The 13887-nt window shown below is 42.2% G+C and overlaps 1 protein-coding gene across 1 annotated transcript in view; it reads right to left on the bottom strand.

Annotated features, from left to right (window-relative positions):
* dnah9 (dynein, axonemal, heavy chain 9) overlaps nucleotides 1-13887 on the bottom strand; it is a 528899-nt gene that overhangs the window by 174680 nt on the left and 340332 nt on the right. Inside the window, exon 55 of the mRNA XM_043714478.2 lies at nucleotides 10282-10486. Within this exon, the coding sequence (XP_043570413.1) occupies nucleotides 10282-10486 (205 nt within the window). The remainder of the gene's footprint in view (nucleotides 1-10281; nucleotides 10487-13887) is intronic.

The raw sequence follows: 13887 nt of genomic DNA, 5'->3' as shown, positions 1-13887 counted from the left end.
TCTCTTCATAAGATAATCGTACATTGTCAGACATTCATCTGGTGAACTCCTATTGCACTTCCTTAACGGAAAGTGTACCCTTCCTTATTAAGGAGACCAAAACACAATACTCCAGGGAAGGTTGCCCCAAGGCTCTATACAGTGGGAGCAAGATTGGCCAGTACTCGAGTATTCTTGAAATGAATGCCACCTTATCATTAACTTTCTTAATTGCTTGCTACATCTGCACATTAGCTTTTAATAGCTTATGGAGAAGGGCACACAGAGCTATTTGGACACTTACACTTCTCAAATGTTTTGAAAATATTCTGCGAATAACATCACGTTCATTTTATATTACATTCCATCTGTTCTCCTCAAGCCTGTCCAAATTCTCTTTTGAAGACTCCTTTCACCTTATTGACAATGCTCACTCAGTTTGAGGTATTCAGCAGATATAGAAATATAACAACTGAATAACAATCCAAATCATTTATATGAATCGCTAACAGCGATGGATATGGCACTGATTCCTGGGGTACCCCACAAGTAACAGCTTCCTACCCCGAGAATAATCTGTTTATTTTTACTTTCTGTTTTCTGTTCGTTGACCAATTCTCAATCCATGGGAGTATATTGCCCCCAAATCCTTACACTCTAACCATATATGTTATTCCCATCTGTTTGATCTTGTCCAAAAGATCTAAATACACTACAAGGAGAAAGTGAGGTCTGCAGATGCTGGAGATCAGAGCTGAAAATGTGTTGCTGGAAAAGCGCAGCAGGTCAGGCAGCATCCAGGGAACAGGAGAATCGACGTTTCGGGCATAAGCCCTTCTTCAGGAAGGGCTTATGCCCGAAACGTCGATTCTCCTGTTCCCTGGATGCTGCCTGACCTGCTGCGCTTTTCCAGCAACACATTTTCAGCTCTAAATACACTACAACCATTGGTTCTCCTTTATTACAAATAATATCCTTCAAAACCCCAATAGGGTGGGGTTGGTTAGCTCAGTTGGCTGGAGGCTTGTGATGCAGAATAATGTCAACTAAACAGGTTCGATTCCTGTACAGGCTGACGCCATCATGAAGATCCTGCTATCTCAACCTCATGCGTTAGATTCAACTCATCACGCATCCTTTCTCTATAATGGCCGAGCAGACAATGACAACTCAATTTTTCACCAATGTTTGTCAAACGTGATTTCTCATTCTTAAATCTACATTGACTCTGTCCAATTTGTTTCAAAATATACAGTGAGCACATCCTTTATAATAGACTAAAACATGTTTTCTGCAACTGACACCAGTTGACAGGCCTGTGGTTCTCCACTCTCTCAATTCCTCCCTTCCTAAAAAGCAGGAACTTTTTCTAGAATCTATCAAAATCTGAAAGAAAATCATTAATACATCCATTACATCTAATACTACTTCTTTCAAACATTCCTTCAGCATTCTGGGATGAATCTCAAATGATCCAAGTGATTTATCAACCCTCAATCTAGTTACTTTCCCAATCACTGTATCTTAACAATACTAGTTTATTATAACTTTCCAGTTACACAAATCTCTTTGACACCTACTATTTCTGGAAGATTTTCTGTATTCTCTTCAGTTGAGATAGATCGAAATTAATGGTTTAGTTCCTGTACCTGTTCTCCTATCTTCACCTGTAATGCATATTTATCCTTGTTAATATTTTTCCTTTCACTTTTTGAATGAAGCTTTTGCAGTCCACCCTTTATTTCTTGCTAGCTTATAATTCTAATCTCTTTTCCTTTTCCTCATTAGTTTCTTGGTGCACCTTTGCTGGGTTGGTTGAGCACTCTGGGTCTGTACTTGATGGAGTTTAAAAGGATGAGGAGGGATCTTACAGAATATTGAGAGGCCTAAATACAGTGGATATGGGAGAAGATATTTCCAGGAGTAGGAGACACTAGGACCTGAGATCACAGCCTCAGAGTGAAACGACAAGCCTTTAGAACTGAGTTGAGGGAATTTCTTCAGCCTGGGGATAGTGAATAGACAATAGACAATAGGTGCAGGAGTAGGCCATTCTGCCCTTCAAGCCTGCACCACCATTCAATATGATCATGGCTGATCATCCTTAATCAGTATCCTGTTCCTGCCTTATCTCCATAACCCTTTATTCCACTATCCTTGAGAGTTCTATCCAACTCTTTCTTAAATGAATACAGAGGCTGGGCCTCCACTGCCCTCTGGGGCAGAGCATTCCACACACCCACCACTCTCTGGGTGAAGAAGTTCGGCACTCACCATCAGCGGAAACATGTTCCCTGCCTCCAGAGTGTCCAATCATTTAATAATCTTATATGTCTCAATCAGATCCCCTCTCAGTCTTCTAAACTCAAGGGTATACAAGTCCAGTCGCTCCAGTCTTTCAGCGTAAGGTAGTCCCGCCATTCCAAGAATTGATCTCGTAAACCTACGCTGCATTCCCTCAATAGCCAGAATGTCTTTCCTCAAATTTGGAGACCAGAACTGCACACAGGTGTGGTCTCACCAGGGCCCTGTACAGCTGCAGAAGAACCTCTTTGCTTCTATACTCAATCCCTCTTGTTATGAAGGCCAGCATGCTATTAGCCTTCTTCACTATCTGCTGTACCTGCATGCTTACCTTCATTGACTGGTGTACAAGAACACCCAGATCTCTCTGTACTGCCCCTTTACCTAAATTGATTCCATTTAAGTAGTAATCTGCCTTCCTGTTCTTGCCACCAAAGTGGATAACCATACATTTATCCACATTAAACTGCATCTGCCATGCATTTGACAACTCACCTAACCTGTCCAGGTCACCCTGTAATCTCCTAACATCCTCCTCACATTTCACCCTGCCACCCAGCTTAGTATCGTCAGCAAATTTGCTAATGTTATTACTAATACCATCTTCTATATCATTAACATATATTGTAAAAAGCTGCGGTCCCAGCACTGATCCCTGCGGTACCCCCCGGTACCCCCCGGTCACTGCCTGCCATTCCAAAATGGAGCCGTTTATCACTACTCTTTGTTTTCTATCAGCCAACCAACTTTTAATCCAAGTTAGTACTTTGCCCCCAATAGCATGCCCCCTAACTTTGCTCACTAACCTCCTATGTGGGACTTTATCAAAAGCTTTCTGAAAGTCCAGGTACACTACATCTACTGGATCTCCCTCATCCATCTTCAGAGTTACATCCTCAAAAAATTCCAGAAGATTAGTCAAACGTGATTTCCCCTTCATAAATCCATGCTGACTCTGACCTATCCTGTTACTATCCAGATGTGTCGTAATTTCATCCTTTATAATAGACTCCAGCATCTTTCCCACCACTGAGGTCAGACTAACTGGTCTATAATTTCCTGCTTTCACTCTCCCACCTTTCTTAAAAAGTGATACAACATTAGCCACCCTCCAATCCGCAGGAACTGATCCCGAATCTATTGAACTCTGGAAAATAACCACCAACGCATCCACGATTTCTCGAGCCACCTCCTTCAGTACCCTGGGATGTAGACCATCAGGCCCCGGGGACTTATCAACCTTCAGACCTAACAGTCTCTCCAACACCAATTCCTGGCAAACATAAATTCCCTTCAGTTCGGGTCCTTCAGCCACTGTTACCTCAGGGAGATTGCTTGTATCTTCCCCAGTGAACACAGATCTGAAGTACCAATTCAATTCTTCTGCCATTTCTTTGTTCCCCGTAATATATTCCCCTGTTTCTGTCTTCAAGGGCCCAATTTTAGTCTTAGTCTGTGGAATTCATTTCCACAAGAAGCTGTGGAGGCCAAGTTTATATAAGATGGAATTAGATTGATTCTTGATTAGTAAAGGAGTCAAAAGTTACGGGGAGAGGCAGGAGTTGGTTGAGAAATGGGGTTGAGAAACATATCAGTATTGATCAAATAGCGCAGAAGACTTGATGGGTCAAATGGCCATTTCTGCTCCTATATTTTATCATCTTATGGATCCTAAATTGCTCCCAATCCTTGAGTTTACAACTTTATCAGGCTAAACTATTGTACTACCATTATTCCTTTTATGTAATGCAATTGTTAATTTATTTTGTTAACCATGGTTAACTCCTCTTTCCCTTTGGGCATTCTTGCTTTTTAGGAATGTATACCTGATGTTGACCTCATAGTTCTTTTTAAAGATGAGTGATTGCCTGTCTACTATCAAAGCTTTCAGTATATTTTTCCTAATTCACTTTAGACTACATGCCTTTCATATTGTCTGTTTCCTTAGATCAAATTAAAGATCCTACTTTAAGAATGAATGACGTAACATTCAAACTTCATGTAAAATTCTGAAGTATTATGGTTACAATTTCCAAAGACGCTTTTAGATCAAGGTTTTAATTAGCCCTTTCTCATTTAACAACATCAAATCTAAAATAGCCCATTCCTTGGTGGGCCTTCAATAAACTCATCAAGAAACCCATCTCATACACAGTCCAAGAAGTCCACAGTTATCCTCCACATAATCAGTGCTGATTTGGTTAATCCGGTCTGTAAATTTTATCCGACCTACATTCACCTGGCATTTCTTGCTGTTGAAGCCAAATGCTTCACAATGAGCTGTTGCCACCAGAACATGTAAGCTTCAGTCATGGTCCTGTTTGGTTTTATCGACCAGTGAAATTCATAAGCAGTACACACATACACAGGAATACGATTTTCTCTATATGTGGCTAAGACAGATCCTTACAGATAGTCTGAAAGGTGGTCTCTGAAAGCTATATCTTCTAAATGAAGTTCTAAAAGTAGTGATTTCTTGAGATTCCTTGGGCAAGTGAACCAACCAATATCCGTGCTTGGCATCCAGCTTGGAAAATAATTTAGCTTTTTAGAATTTAGGATTTAAATCTTCTAATGTTGGCATATTCTGTGGGGATTTCTTTAGAGAAAGGTTTCAAGGTCTTGGATCCAAACATACTTTGATTGTGCCCTCTTTTAACCTGCATGTAATAGAACTCCATCAGTCAATGCCATTATTTTCCATATCATCCAGCTCACTCTCAAGTTTTTTTTGCATGTGAATGCTGCACTTTCTCAGAGAATCAATTGACAGAATTACATCACCTCTGGATTTCAAATAGCATCATGTCAGAAGTCTCTTATGGCTTCAAAACTTCTCTGGGTAAAATTGTTGAACAATTGTGGGGGTGTCACTGTGGCTCAGCAGTTAGCACTGCTGCCTCACAGCTCCAGGCTCCCAGGTTCCATTCCAGCCTTGGGTAATTGCCTATGTGGAGTTTGCACATTCTCCCTGTATCTGCATGGGTTTCTTCTGGGTGCTCCGGTTTCCTCCCACAGTCTTAAGATGTGCAGGTTAGGTGAATTGGCCATGCTCAATTGCCCGCAGTGTTAGGTGCATTAGTCAGAGGGGGGATGGACTGGTTGGGCTGAAGGGCCTGTTTCCACTCCGTAGGGAATCTAATCTAAATCATAGACTGACTCAATGAGAGTATTCTTGGTCTTTTCTGCTGCAGTTGGTATCTTTATGATCTTTCGAATGTTCACAATGTTTAGACTTGTGCACACCACCAATCCTGTTATTGCTGGTTCAGTCATTTCTACGAGGTAAGCTACCTGAGGTTTATATGGACTGGAGGCCTGTGACTAGTGGTGTGTCACAGGGGTCAGTGATGGGATCTTTATTATTTGTTATTTACCAAAATGATCTGAATGTGAATGTACAAGGCATGATACAAAATTAAGAGGTATTTTTGATCGTGAGGAATGTTATCAAAAATTAGAGAGGGATCTTGATGAGATGGAGAAGTGGGCTGGGGACGAGCAAATTTTATTTAATACAGATAAGTATGAGGTGTTGCACTTTGGAAAATCAAACCAATGTAGGACTTATGCAGTAAATGGTAAGGTCCTGAGGAGTAGTGTGGAACACAGGGACCAAGGAGTACAAGTACATAGTTCCTTGAAAGCGATATCACAGGTAGACAGAGTGGTGAAGAAGTCATTTAGCATGCTGGCCTTCATCGGCCAAGGCATGGAGTATAGGGACGTTAGTGTTACAGTTGTATAGGTCATTAGTGAGGCTGCACTTGGAGTATAGTGTACAGTTTTGATCACCCTGTTATAGGAAAGGCATAGTTAAACTGGAAAGAGATCAAAGAAGATTTATGAGGATGTTGCCAGGACTAGTTGGCCTAGTTATAGGGAGAGATTGGCCAGGGTAAGACTTCATTCCTTGAAATGTAGGAAAATGAAGAGTGACCTTATTGGGGTGTACAAAATCATGAGGGGCATAGATAGAATGGATGCATATCGTCTTTTTCACAGGGATGCGGAATTGAAAATTAGAGGACATAGATTTAAGGTGAGAAGGGAAAGTTTTAGGAAGGATCTGAGGGGCAACTTCTTAACACAAAAAGTGGTGCAGTTATGGAATGGGCTGCCAGAGAAAGTGGTTGAGGCAGATAAAACAGCAACATTTAAAAATAAAACATTTGGATAGACAGGTGGATGGGAAGGGTTTAGAGGGATATGGACCGAATGCAGACAATTTGAACCAGCTGAGTGGGCACCACGGTCAGCATGGAGCAGTTTGGGCCGAAGGGTCTCTTTCTATGCTGTATTACCCAATGATTCTACACATAACATTGCTCTGGCTGCATTTCAGTGTCAATGTAGTAATGCAAGGAATGGGTTTCCCAATAAATGCAGCTAATTTTGCTGTTATAGTTTGTATCAATGACTTTCAATAATCCAGCTACGTATCCTTCAGGATTCTGACTGGTAGGATGTTTGCACTAATTCCTGTATCAACTTTTGACTTGAATGCCCATTTTCTTTCAGCAGATTTTGTTAATAATGGCGAAAATTTCAACTTCATCCACCCAGTGTGTCACATGCACAATGGAGAAAGCTACATTCTTGTCACATTCTGGTTGAAGGCTCTTCCACTCGAAATCTTCACTCTGGTCAGTTTTGCTGTTAACCTCGTGTATTGACTTGCTTTTATGCAGGTCTCTGGCATTCTCCCGATCGTTGTTGCGAATAGGATGCACATGCTTTTTGTTTGATTGTGCCCTATTTTAGCACCTGGCTGCATCTTTGGAACCAGATTTCTTGCATAGGCCAGCCCAGAATCCTTTTGCAAGACCCGCAAAGATCTTGGAGTGAAGGATTGCTTCACAGCGGGTGCATCACATTGCATTTCCCACACAGCTTGCTTATGCTCTGCATCCTGGGTGCTGAGACCGTTCTGGCATTTGCTTGTGGATGCTTTGTCTGACTGTAATGGCTTTACATTTTCTGCTATCTTTAAACAGCGTGTGAACATTGTCCCTTTTTTTTCTGTAAGGTCTTTTTGGAAATGTTTGAGAGTATAACAAACTTCATTATCAGCTCAGTCACTGAAAAATCACAGTTCTTACACTTGTCAAGAGACTGACTGAGAAACTGGTCATTTAATTCTTGTGGTTGTATTCTGTAAGACATCAATCCTAAATGGTGAACTCCAAAGTTTATTTTGACCTGAAGTTGATTATCCAGCTTTCCCGAAGCTTATCAGCATCACATGAAGTGTTGATTCTGTGTGATCCCTCATTTCCAATGGCTGTCTTTATTCTCACTGCTTGCTTATCTGGTCTTTAGTCTCAAGTTTTTACAGCCCAATTTGGAACTAACTGTCTGAACAGGCTCAGAAATCGAGTCATAGATGCTTACAGCATGGAAACAGGCCCATCAGCCCAACTTGGTCATGCCACCCAGTTTTCACAATTTATCTAGTCCCATTTGCCTACATTTGGTCCATATCCCTCCACACTTATCCCATCACACATCCATGTACCTGTCCAAATCTTTCTTAAATGATGAAACAGTACCCACCTCCACCAATATCTTTGTCAGCCCATTCCAGTCACTCTGTGAAAAAAACTGGCCCTCTGGACCTTTTTGTATCTCTTCCCTCTTCCCTTAAACTAATGGCCTCTAGTTTTATACTCCTCTACCATGTATAAAAGCAGTTAAACTCTGTTCATAACAGTTCAGTACAGTTCGGGTCTAAGCTGTTGTTGCTTTTCTGGAGTCTCTTCATCATTATGTGGCCCCAACATCAATGACATTGCTTCCTATGTAGATGCTCAGGAATGAACCCTTTACTGTATTTAGGAGACACATTTTGTTTCATAAATTTCCCATGAAGCACTTCAGACATTTCACTCCGGTAAATACTCAATACAACTAAAGTTTGTAGTTGTTGCTCTAAAAAAGACGGGCCTCATATACAATCAGTGGCTACTTGGGCAAGACAAGTGCATGGATAGTTGCAGGCCTCCTCTGGAACAGGGTCCCTAGAAGAGCCAAGTTTCTCCAAGGAATTCAAAACATTGAGAAAATAGGAACATGGGAGGAGAAAGGGAACCCATTTCACTATGTTTCCTCTATAACGTGGCTTATTTCCTGAGTTAAGTTCAACCTAAACTACTCAGAAAAAAGGTCCATTGATCCATTTGCTTTAAGTTCGGAGTTTCTACAGCAGACAGCAGCACCAAGCTATTTATTTCGGGTTTGACCCTTGGTCCATGCCAATCACAGATTTCACGCCTGTATGGATATTTCTCGGGAGAAAGTGAGGACTGCAGATGCTGGGGATCAGAGCTTAAAAATGTGTTGCTGGAAAAGCACAGCAGGTCATGCAGCATCCAAGGAGAAGAAGAATCAATATTTCGGGCATAAGCCCTTCTTCAGGAATGGGGAGGGTGTACCAAGCAGGCTAAGATAAAAGGTAGAGAGGAGGGACTTGGGGGAGGGGAGTTGGGAATGGAAGGAGGTTAAGGTGAGGGTGATATGCCGGAGAGGGGGTGGGGGTGGAGAGGTTGGGAAAATGATTGCAAGTCAAGAAGGCGGTGCTGAGTCTGAGGGTTGGGACTGAGATAAGGTGGGGGGAGGGGAAATGAGGAAGCTGGAGAAATCTGTATTCATCCCCTGTGGCTGGAGGGTTCCTAGGCGGAAGATGAGGCGGTCTTCCTCCAGGCATTGTGTTGCCATGGTCTGGCGATGGAAGAGGCCAAGGACCTGCATGTCCTTGGCGGAGTGGGAGGGGGAATTAAAGTGTTCAGCCACAGGGCGGTTGGGTTGGTTGGTGCTGGTGACCCAGAGGTGTTCTCTGAAACATTCCGCAAGTAAGTTTACACGTGAGGTTCCATCAGAAAGCCAGGAGTTGAGTGCACCATCGGCATTCTGTTGACTCTAATCTCTAACACACAATGTAATGTTAACTGTACCTAATCTATATCGAGTAAACTAGGATAATTAAAAAAAAAAATTGTTGCATAGAACTTATAAACTGTAAACTGGGCATTTGTAAAACTTATTAGGTTGGCATATTGACATACTATGCCAACTAATCAGATTTGATGATGTTAATGACAAATAATATAACAATAAGAAGTATTTTATCATTTAACTTCAAAGAAGCAAGGTTACATTCCTGAAACTTTAGTAGCCTCATGGGAAAATTTGCAACCTAAATTGCTTGTCATCTGCATTCAAAAGCTACCTTTAAGAAACTTGGAGGTAGGGAAGATTACTTGATGATCCAGTGCTCATTAGGGAAAAAAAATGTAATTCAAACTGCTTTAAATTAAATATTTACCTTTGATATTAAGCAGGTGGATTCCCATTGATTGATAAACCTGAGATTTTCCCCTTCGTTTTAGCCCTGTCTTTCTGTCTGGACTTTATTTTACTCCTCACAAATGATTGCATGGTTACAGATTGGCAGTGTTTAGGAGTGGAGAGTGATAGTGTCAGTGAGTGGAGGAAATGATAGGAAGTGTATCATCGTGCTATTTAGGCTTACAGGAGTGAATGGCAGTTTTGACAGACCAACCAATCTTCTCTTAGCTGTCATTTTCAAATGACGCAGTCATCAGAACAGTCAAAACCATGTTTGAGCCTGGCTATCAGGGATAGAATTATAGCATTTTCATCTGATTCAGACTAGCGGCAGTGTGGTAGTTCTGTTATTATACTCAGCAACGTTTCGGCTCATTTTTGACATTTGTCATTGTAAAATACCATCAATATTGTCATCATCACAGACTCCACACTTGAAAAGGAAAAGGTTGTATTGGTATGGAAAAACAGCAGCAAAATAGAACAATTGGATAACTTTGTAAATGAGATAATGAGGTATAACAGTCGAAAGAGTCTCTTTTGCAAAATTCCGCGTCTGCTAAATCAACTTCCCAACTGATGTACCTGTCCAACAATGCAATTAGGTTTGTGCTATGAAGTTAGATAACAAGTGAATTTAAATTAGTATACCTTCAATTCTTCCAAGTCTGGCCTCTCCATACTGACAACTGCAGCCAGAAGCTGGTCTTCCAAGCCATCTCTTGTAACAGTGAAGTTAATGAGTGTACACTGGGCCTGCATCTCAGGCTGGTAATGAGGGTTTGCCAACTTAGTGTGAAGAATGAGCCGGAAACTTGAATTGTACTCACATTCCTTGTCTCCGATTTTAATGCATCTGTAGGTGAGGGGAGATTTCCCTTTAGTCTTACAAATGTCAGCACAATTGCATTTCATTTCACTGAAATAATTTGTAAGATAAACAATGCTATTTGACATAAGTGACAGCATTTTCAATTCAAGATCAAGTCTATGACTTCCCAAACCCTCAGGGACCCAGCTTCACATTATGCAGTATCCAAGGAGCAACATGATGGGAATTTGGTAAGGGTCCAAATGACACTTAACAGCTTGCTCTTCTGAAAATTACCAAGGTTCGTTAGACAATGCTGTCCAAATTGACAATCACTACTACCTTGAAGGACAAGAGCAGCAGATACACAAGCAACACCAGAAGCTGCAAGTTCCAAGCCCGGCCACTCAGCATACTGATTTGGAAATATATCTTATTTTCTTCACAAACTTTCTCCCCAACAACCTGGCATGGCAACCAACAGCAAATGGTCCAAAGTGCATTACACAGAGGGTGGTTCACATGTGGGTTGCCAGATGAGGTGGTGAAGGCTGGTATAATTACAATATTTAAAAGACATTTGGACAGATACATTAATAGGAAAGGGTTAGAGGGATATGAGCCAAATGCAGGCAAATGGGAGAGCTGATTGGCATGGATGAGTTGGACCAAACAGCCAGTTTCGTGCTGTATGACTCCACAATGCAGCGGCATGATCAGAGCTAGGAACACCCTGGAATGTTTCCAACAGACATGGAAACCAATACCTTTTCGAAAGGCAAGTGGTACCTATGTTTGGGTTTGCCATTCACTGAGGAGTTTGCTATAGCAGGGAGTTCACAGGGCCAGCAGTGATGTTGGCATGAATTCGAGGGCAACTCCAAGGTTCTGAAATGCCTCTCTTGAAACTTTAACGGAAACAGTGTTAGAGAGCTGATGGAGGAAATCACCCCACAGATACAAAAAGACCTGAATAGAGTTAGTGTTGGAAGGACAGGGAATATTGGAAAAGATTCAATGAACTGGTATGGTCTGAAAAGGTGAGAAGCAAGCAACACTGGATGACAGGTCACTGACTCCGTGACACTAGGCAGACGGAGTATCCAGAGTTTTGCATATCCTTATTAGTGCAAGTGGCCAGCTCCATGACTGAGGCATCAGCCTCCCACACAAATGAGGAGACGACATTTGAGCAACTCACTAACTCATGCTAACGTCATGCTGGAATGAATAAGGTTGGACAACTGACGCATAACATCATTGTCTCCTCATTCTGCAGAAGAGGTCTGACAACAGTTGTGAGATGGAAATGTGTTGCTGGAAAAGCGCAGCACGTCAGGCAGCATCTAGGGAACAGGAGAATCGACGTTTCGGGCATTAGCCCTTCTTCAGGAATGGCCACAGGATTCCTGAAGAAGGGCTAATGCCCGAAACGTCTATTCTCCTGTTCCCTAGATGCTGCCTGACCTGCTGCGCTTTTCCAGCAACACATTTCCATCTCTGATCTCCAGCATCTGCAGACCTCACTTTCTCCCCAACAGTTGTGAGATACCTTGTACAGAGATTGACGTTGGGGACATGTACAATCCTGACACCAATAGAGGATAAAGCACTGGACATTGTGAAGGAGCCCCTGTGACTGGATTTGGGAGATGTAAGCAGTGGATAGCAGCATCATATTTTTCAATAAACAATATGAGGGACATTCCTGCCAATTATTTGCTGCAGTTTTCCAACACCTGAGATCAACGGGCAGGATAAAGTAGCCAACATCTTGGATAGACATGCGCAGCACTACTCTGAGAGAATATGGTGGTGTAGGTCTTATACGCAGGAAAGTGACACCCAAGGCATTGAGTGCTGTGTTGCTGCTGGTACAGAGATTGTAGAGACCAATCAAATTAAACAAGAAACTCAAATTCCCAGAAAATGTGATCCCACAATATTTCAGATTTTAAGGTTTTAATTACAACAAACAATTAAAGTCAATATCAACTGTGTATCACTTAGTAGGCAATGAACACTGTAAACCACAGATATGATAACTCTTATCAAAGTATTAACACAACCCTGCAGCATATATATATTTTAAAGCACACTCTACAAAGGATTTCAATATTGATAAGAAATTAGTTATAATAAGGAACATTCTAGTTAGTGCATATTGTGTGAATCACCTGACCACACAAGGCAATAGAGTAACTTTCTCAACACGCTAATAGACTGCTCGTTGCAGGTTCATGTTAGTAGATAGCTCTAATGGAGCAGGTCTCTGTATCACTGTCTGGAGGCTGCATGAGTGCCAGGAGTCACTTTTTTAGATGATAAACTTTAATGCATCCCACTCACCCTCCCACAAACCCACCACCCCACACTCCTAAACAGCTAAGATGGAGTTTGGATATTGGTGAAAGAGGAACAGCACTGGTGACTCTTGAAAGTTAAAGAAAGTATGACAGCCACACAGCAACCAAGTGCACCTCTGAGTCACAGAGCAGCTGCACATTTCAATAAGTGCATGCCTTTATCATTCAGGACCGAAACCAAAAATTGCTGAGAAAGCTCAGCAGTTTCTCATTTGCAGTATCCACAGTTCTTTTAGTTTTTTTCCCACTGTTCAGGAATCTGACTGAAACAAAGGCAGAAATTACTCCAAAAACTTAGCAGGTCTGGTAGCATCTGTGAAGAGAAATCAGAGCTAGTGTTCCAGGTGCAGCGGCCCTTCCTCCGAACTGACTATAGAGTGCAAAAGGTTGATCTTTATGCTGAAGGTGGGGTGGGGAAAGAGTAAAGTAGATGGAGATGGAGGCCAGAGAGAGAGAACAATAGTTGGACAGACAAAGGAATGGGTAGAGGTCAGCATGGGGGAATTATTCGCTGCTAATGGGGACCATTAGTGGCTGACAATGGGTGGCTTGTGGTAGCAGCCCATGTAAAGACAGGGTCAGGAGAGCCGATGTTGGGATAATGAGATGGGAGAAGGTTCCCAGGCCCCAGAAATTGCGGAACTCAACATTGAGAGCTGAAGGCTGCTGTGCTCCTAAGCTCCTCTGCAGCAAAGCCAAGACTGGGCAGGGAACATTGAAGTGTTACTGAAGTGGCAGGCTACTGGAAGCTCAGGCTCATTTTTGCAGACAGAACATAGGTGTTATACTAAGCAATCGCCCAGTCTGTTTCATCTCCCCAGTGTTGAGAAGTTGTGGGTAGTGAATTCTGTGGACGAGATTGAGTGAAGTGCAGGTGAAGCACATCTTCACCTGGAAAGTGAGTCTCGGATTTGGATAGTGAGGAGGGAGGAAGTAAATGGACAGATCTTACACTTTCTGCAATTGCAGGGAAAGGTGTCGTGGGATGTGGGAAGGATTTGGAAGTGGAGGAGGAGTGGACCAGGGTGTGGAGGGTGGGGTTGGTGATGGAGGGTGCACAGTCCCTGAGGAAGGCTGACA

The sequence above is a fragment of the Chiloscyllium plagiosum genome, unplaced genomic scaffold, assembly GCF_037043375.1.
Source record: "Chiloscyllium plagiosum isolate Xiang-an unplaced genomic scaffold, Cpla_swu_hap1 HiC_scaffold_25, whole genome shotgun sequence".
NCBI lineage: Eukaryota > Metazoa > Chordata > Chondrichthyes > Orectolobiformes > Hemiscylliidae > Chiloscyllium > Chiloscyllium plagiosum.
This window is presented reverse-complemented; position numbering and strand designations above follow the sequence as displayed.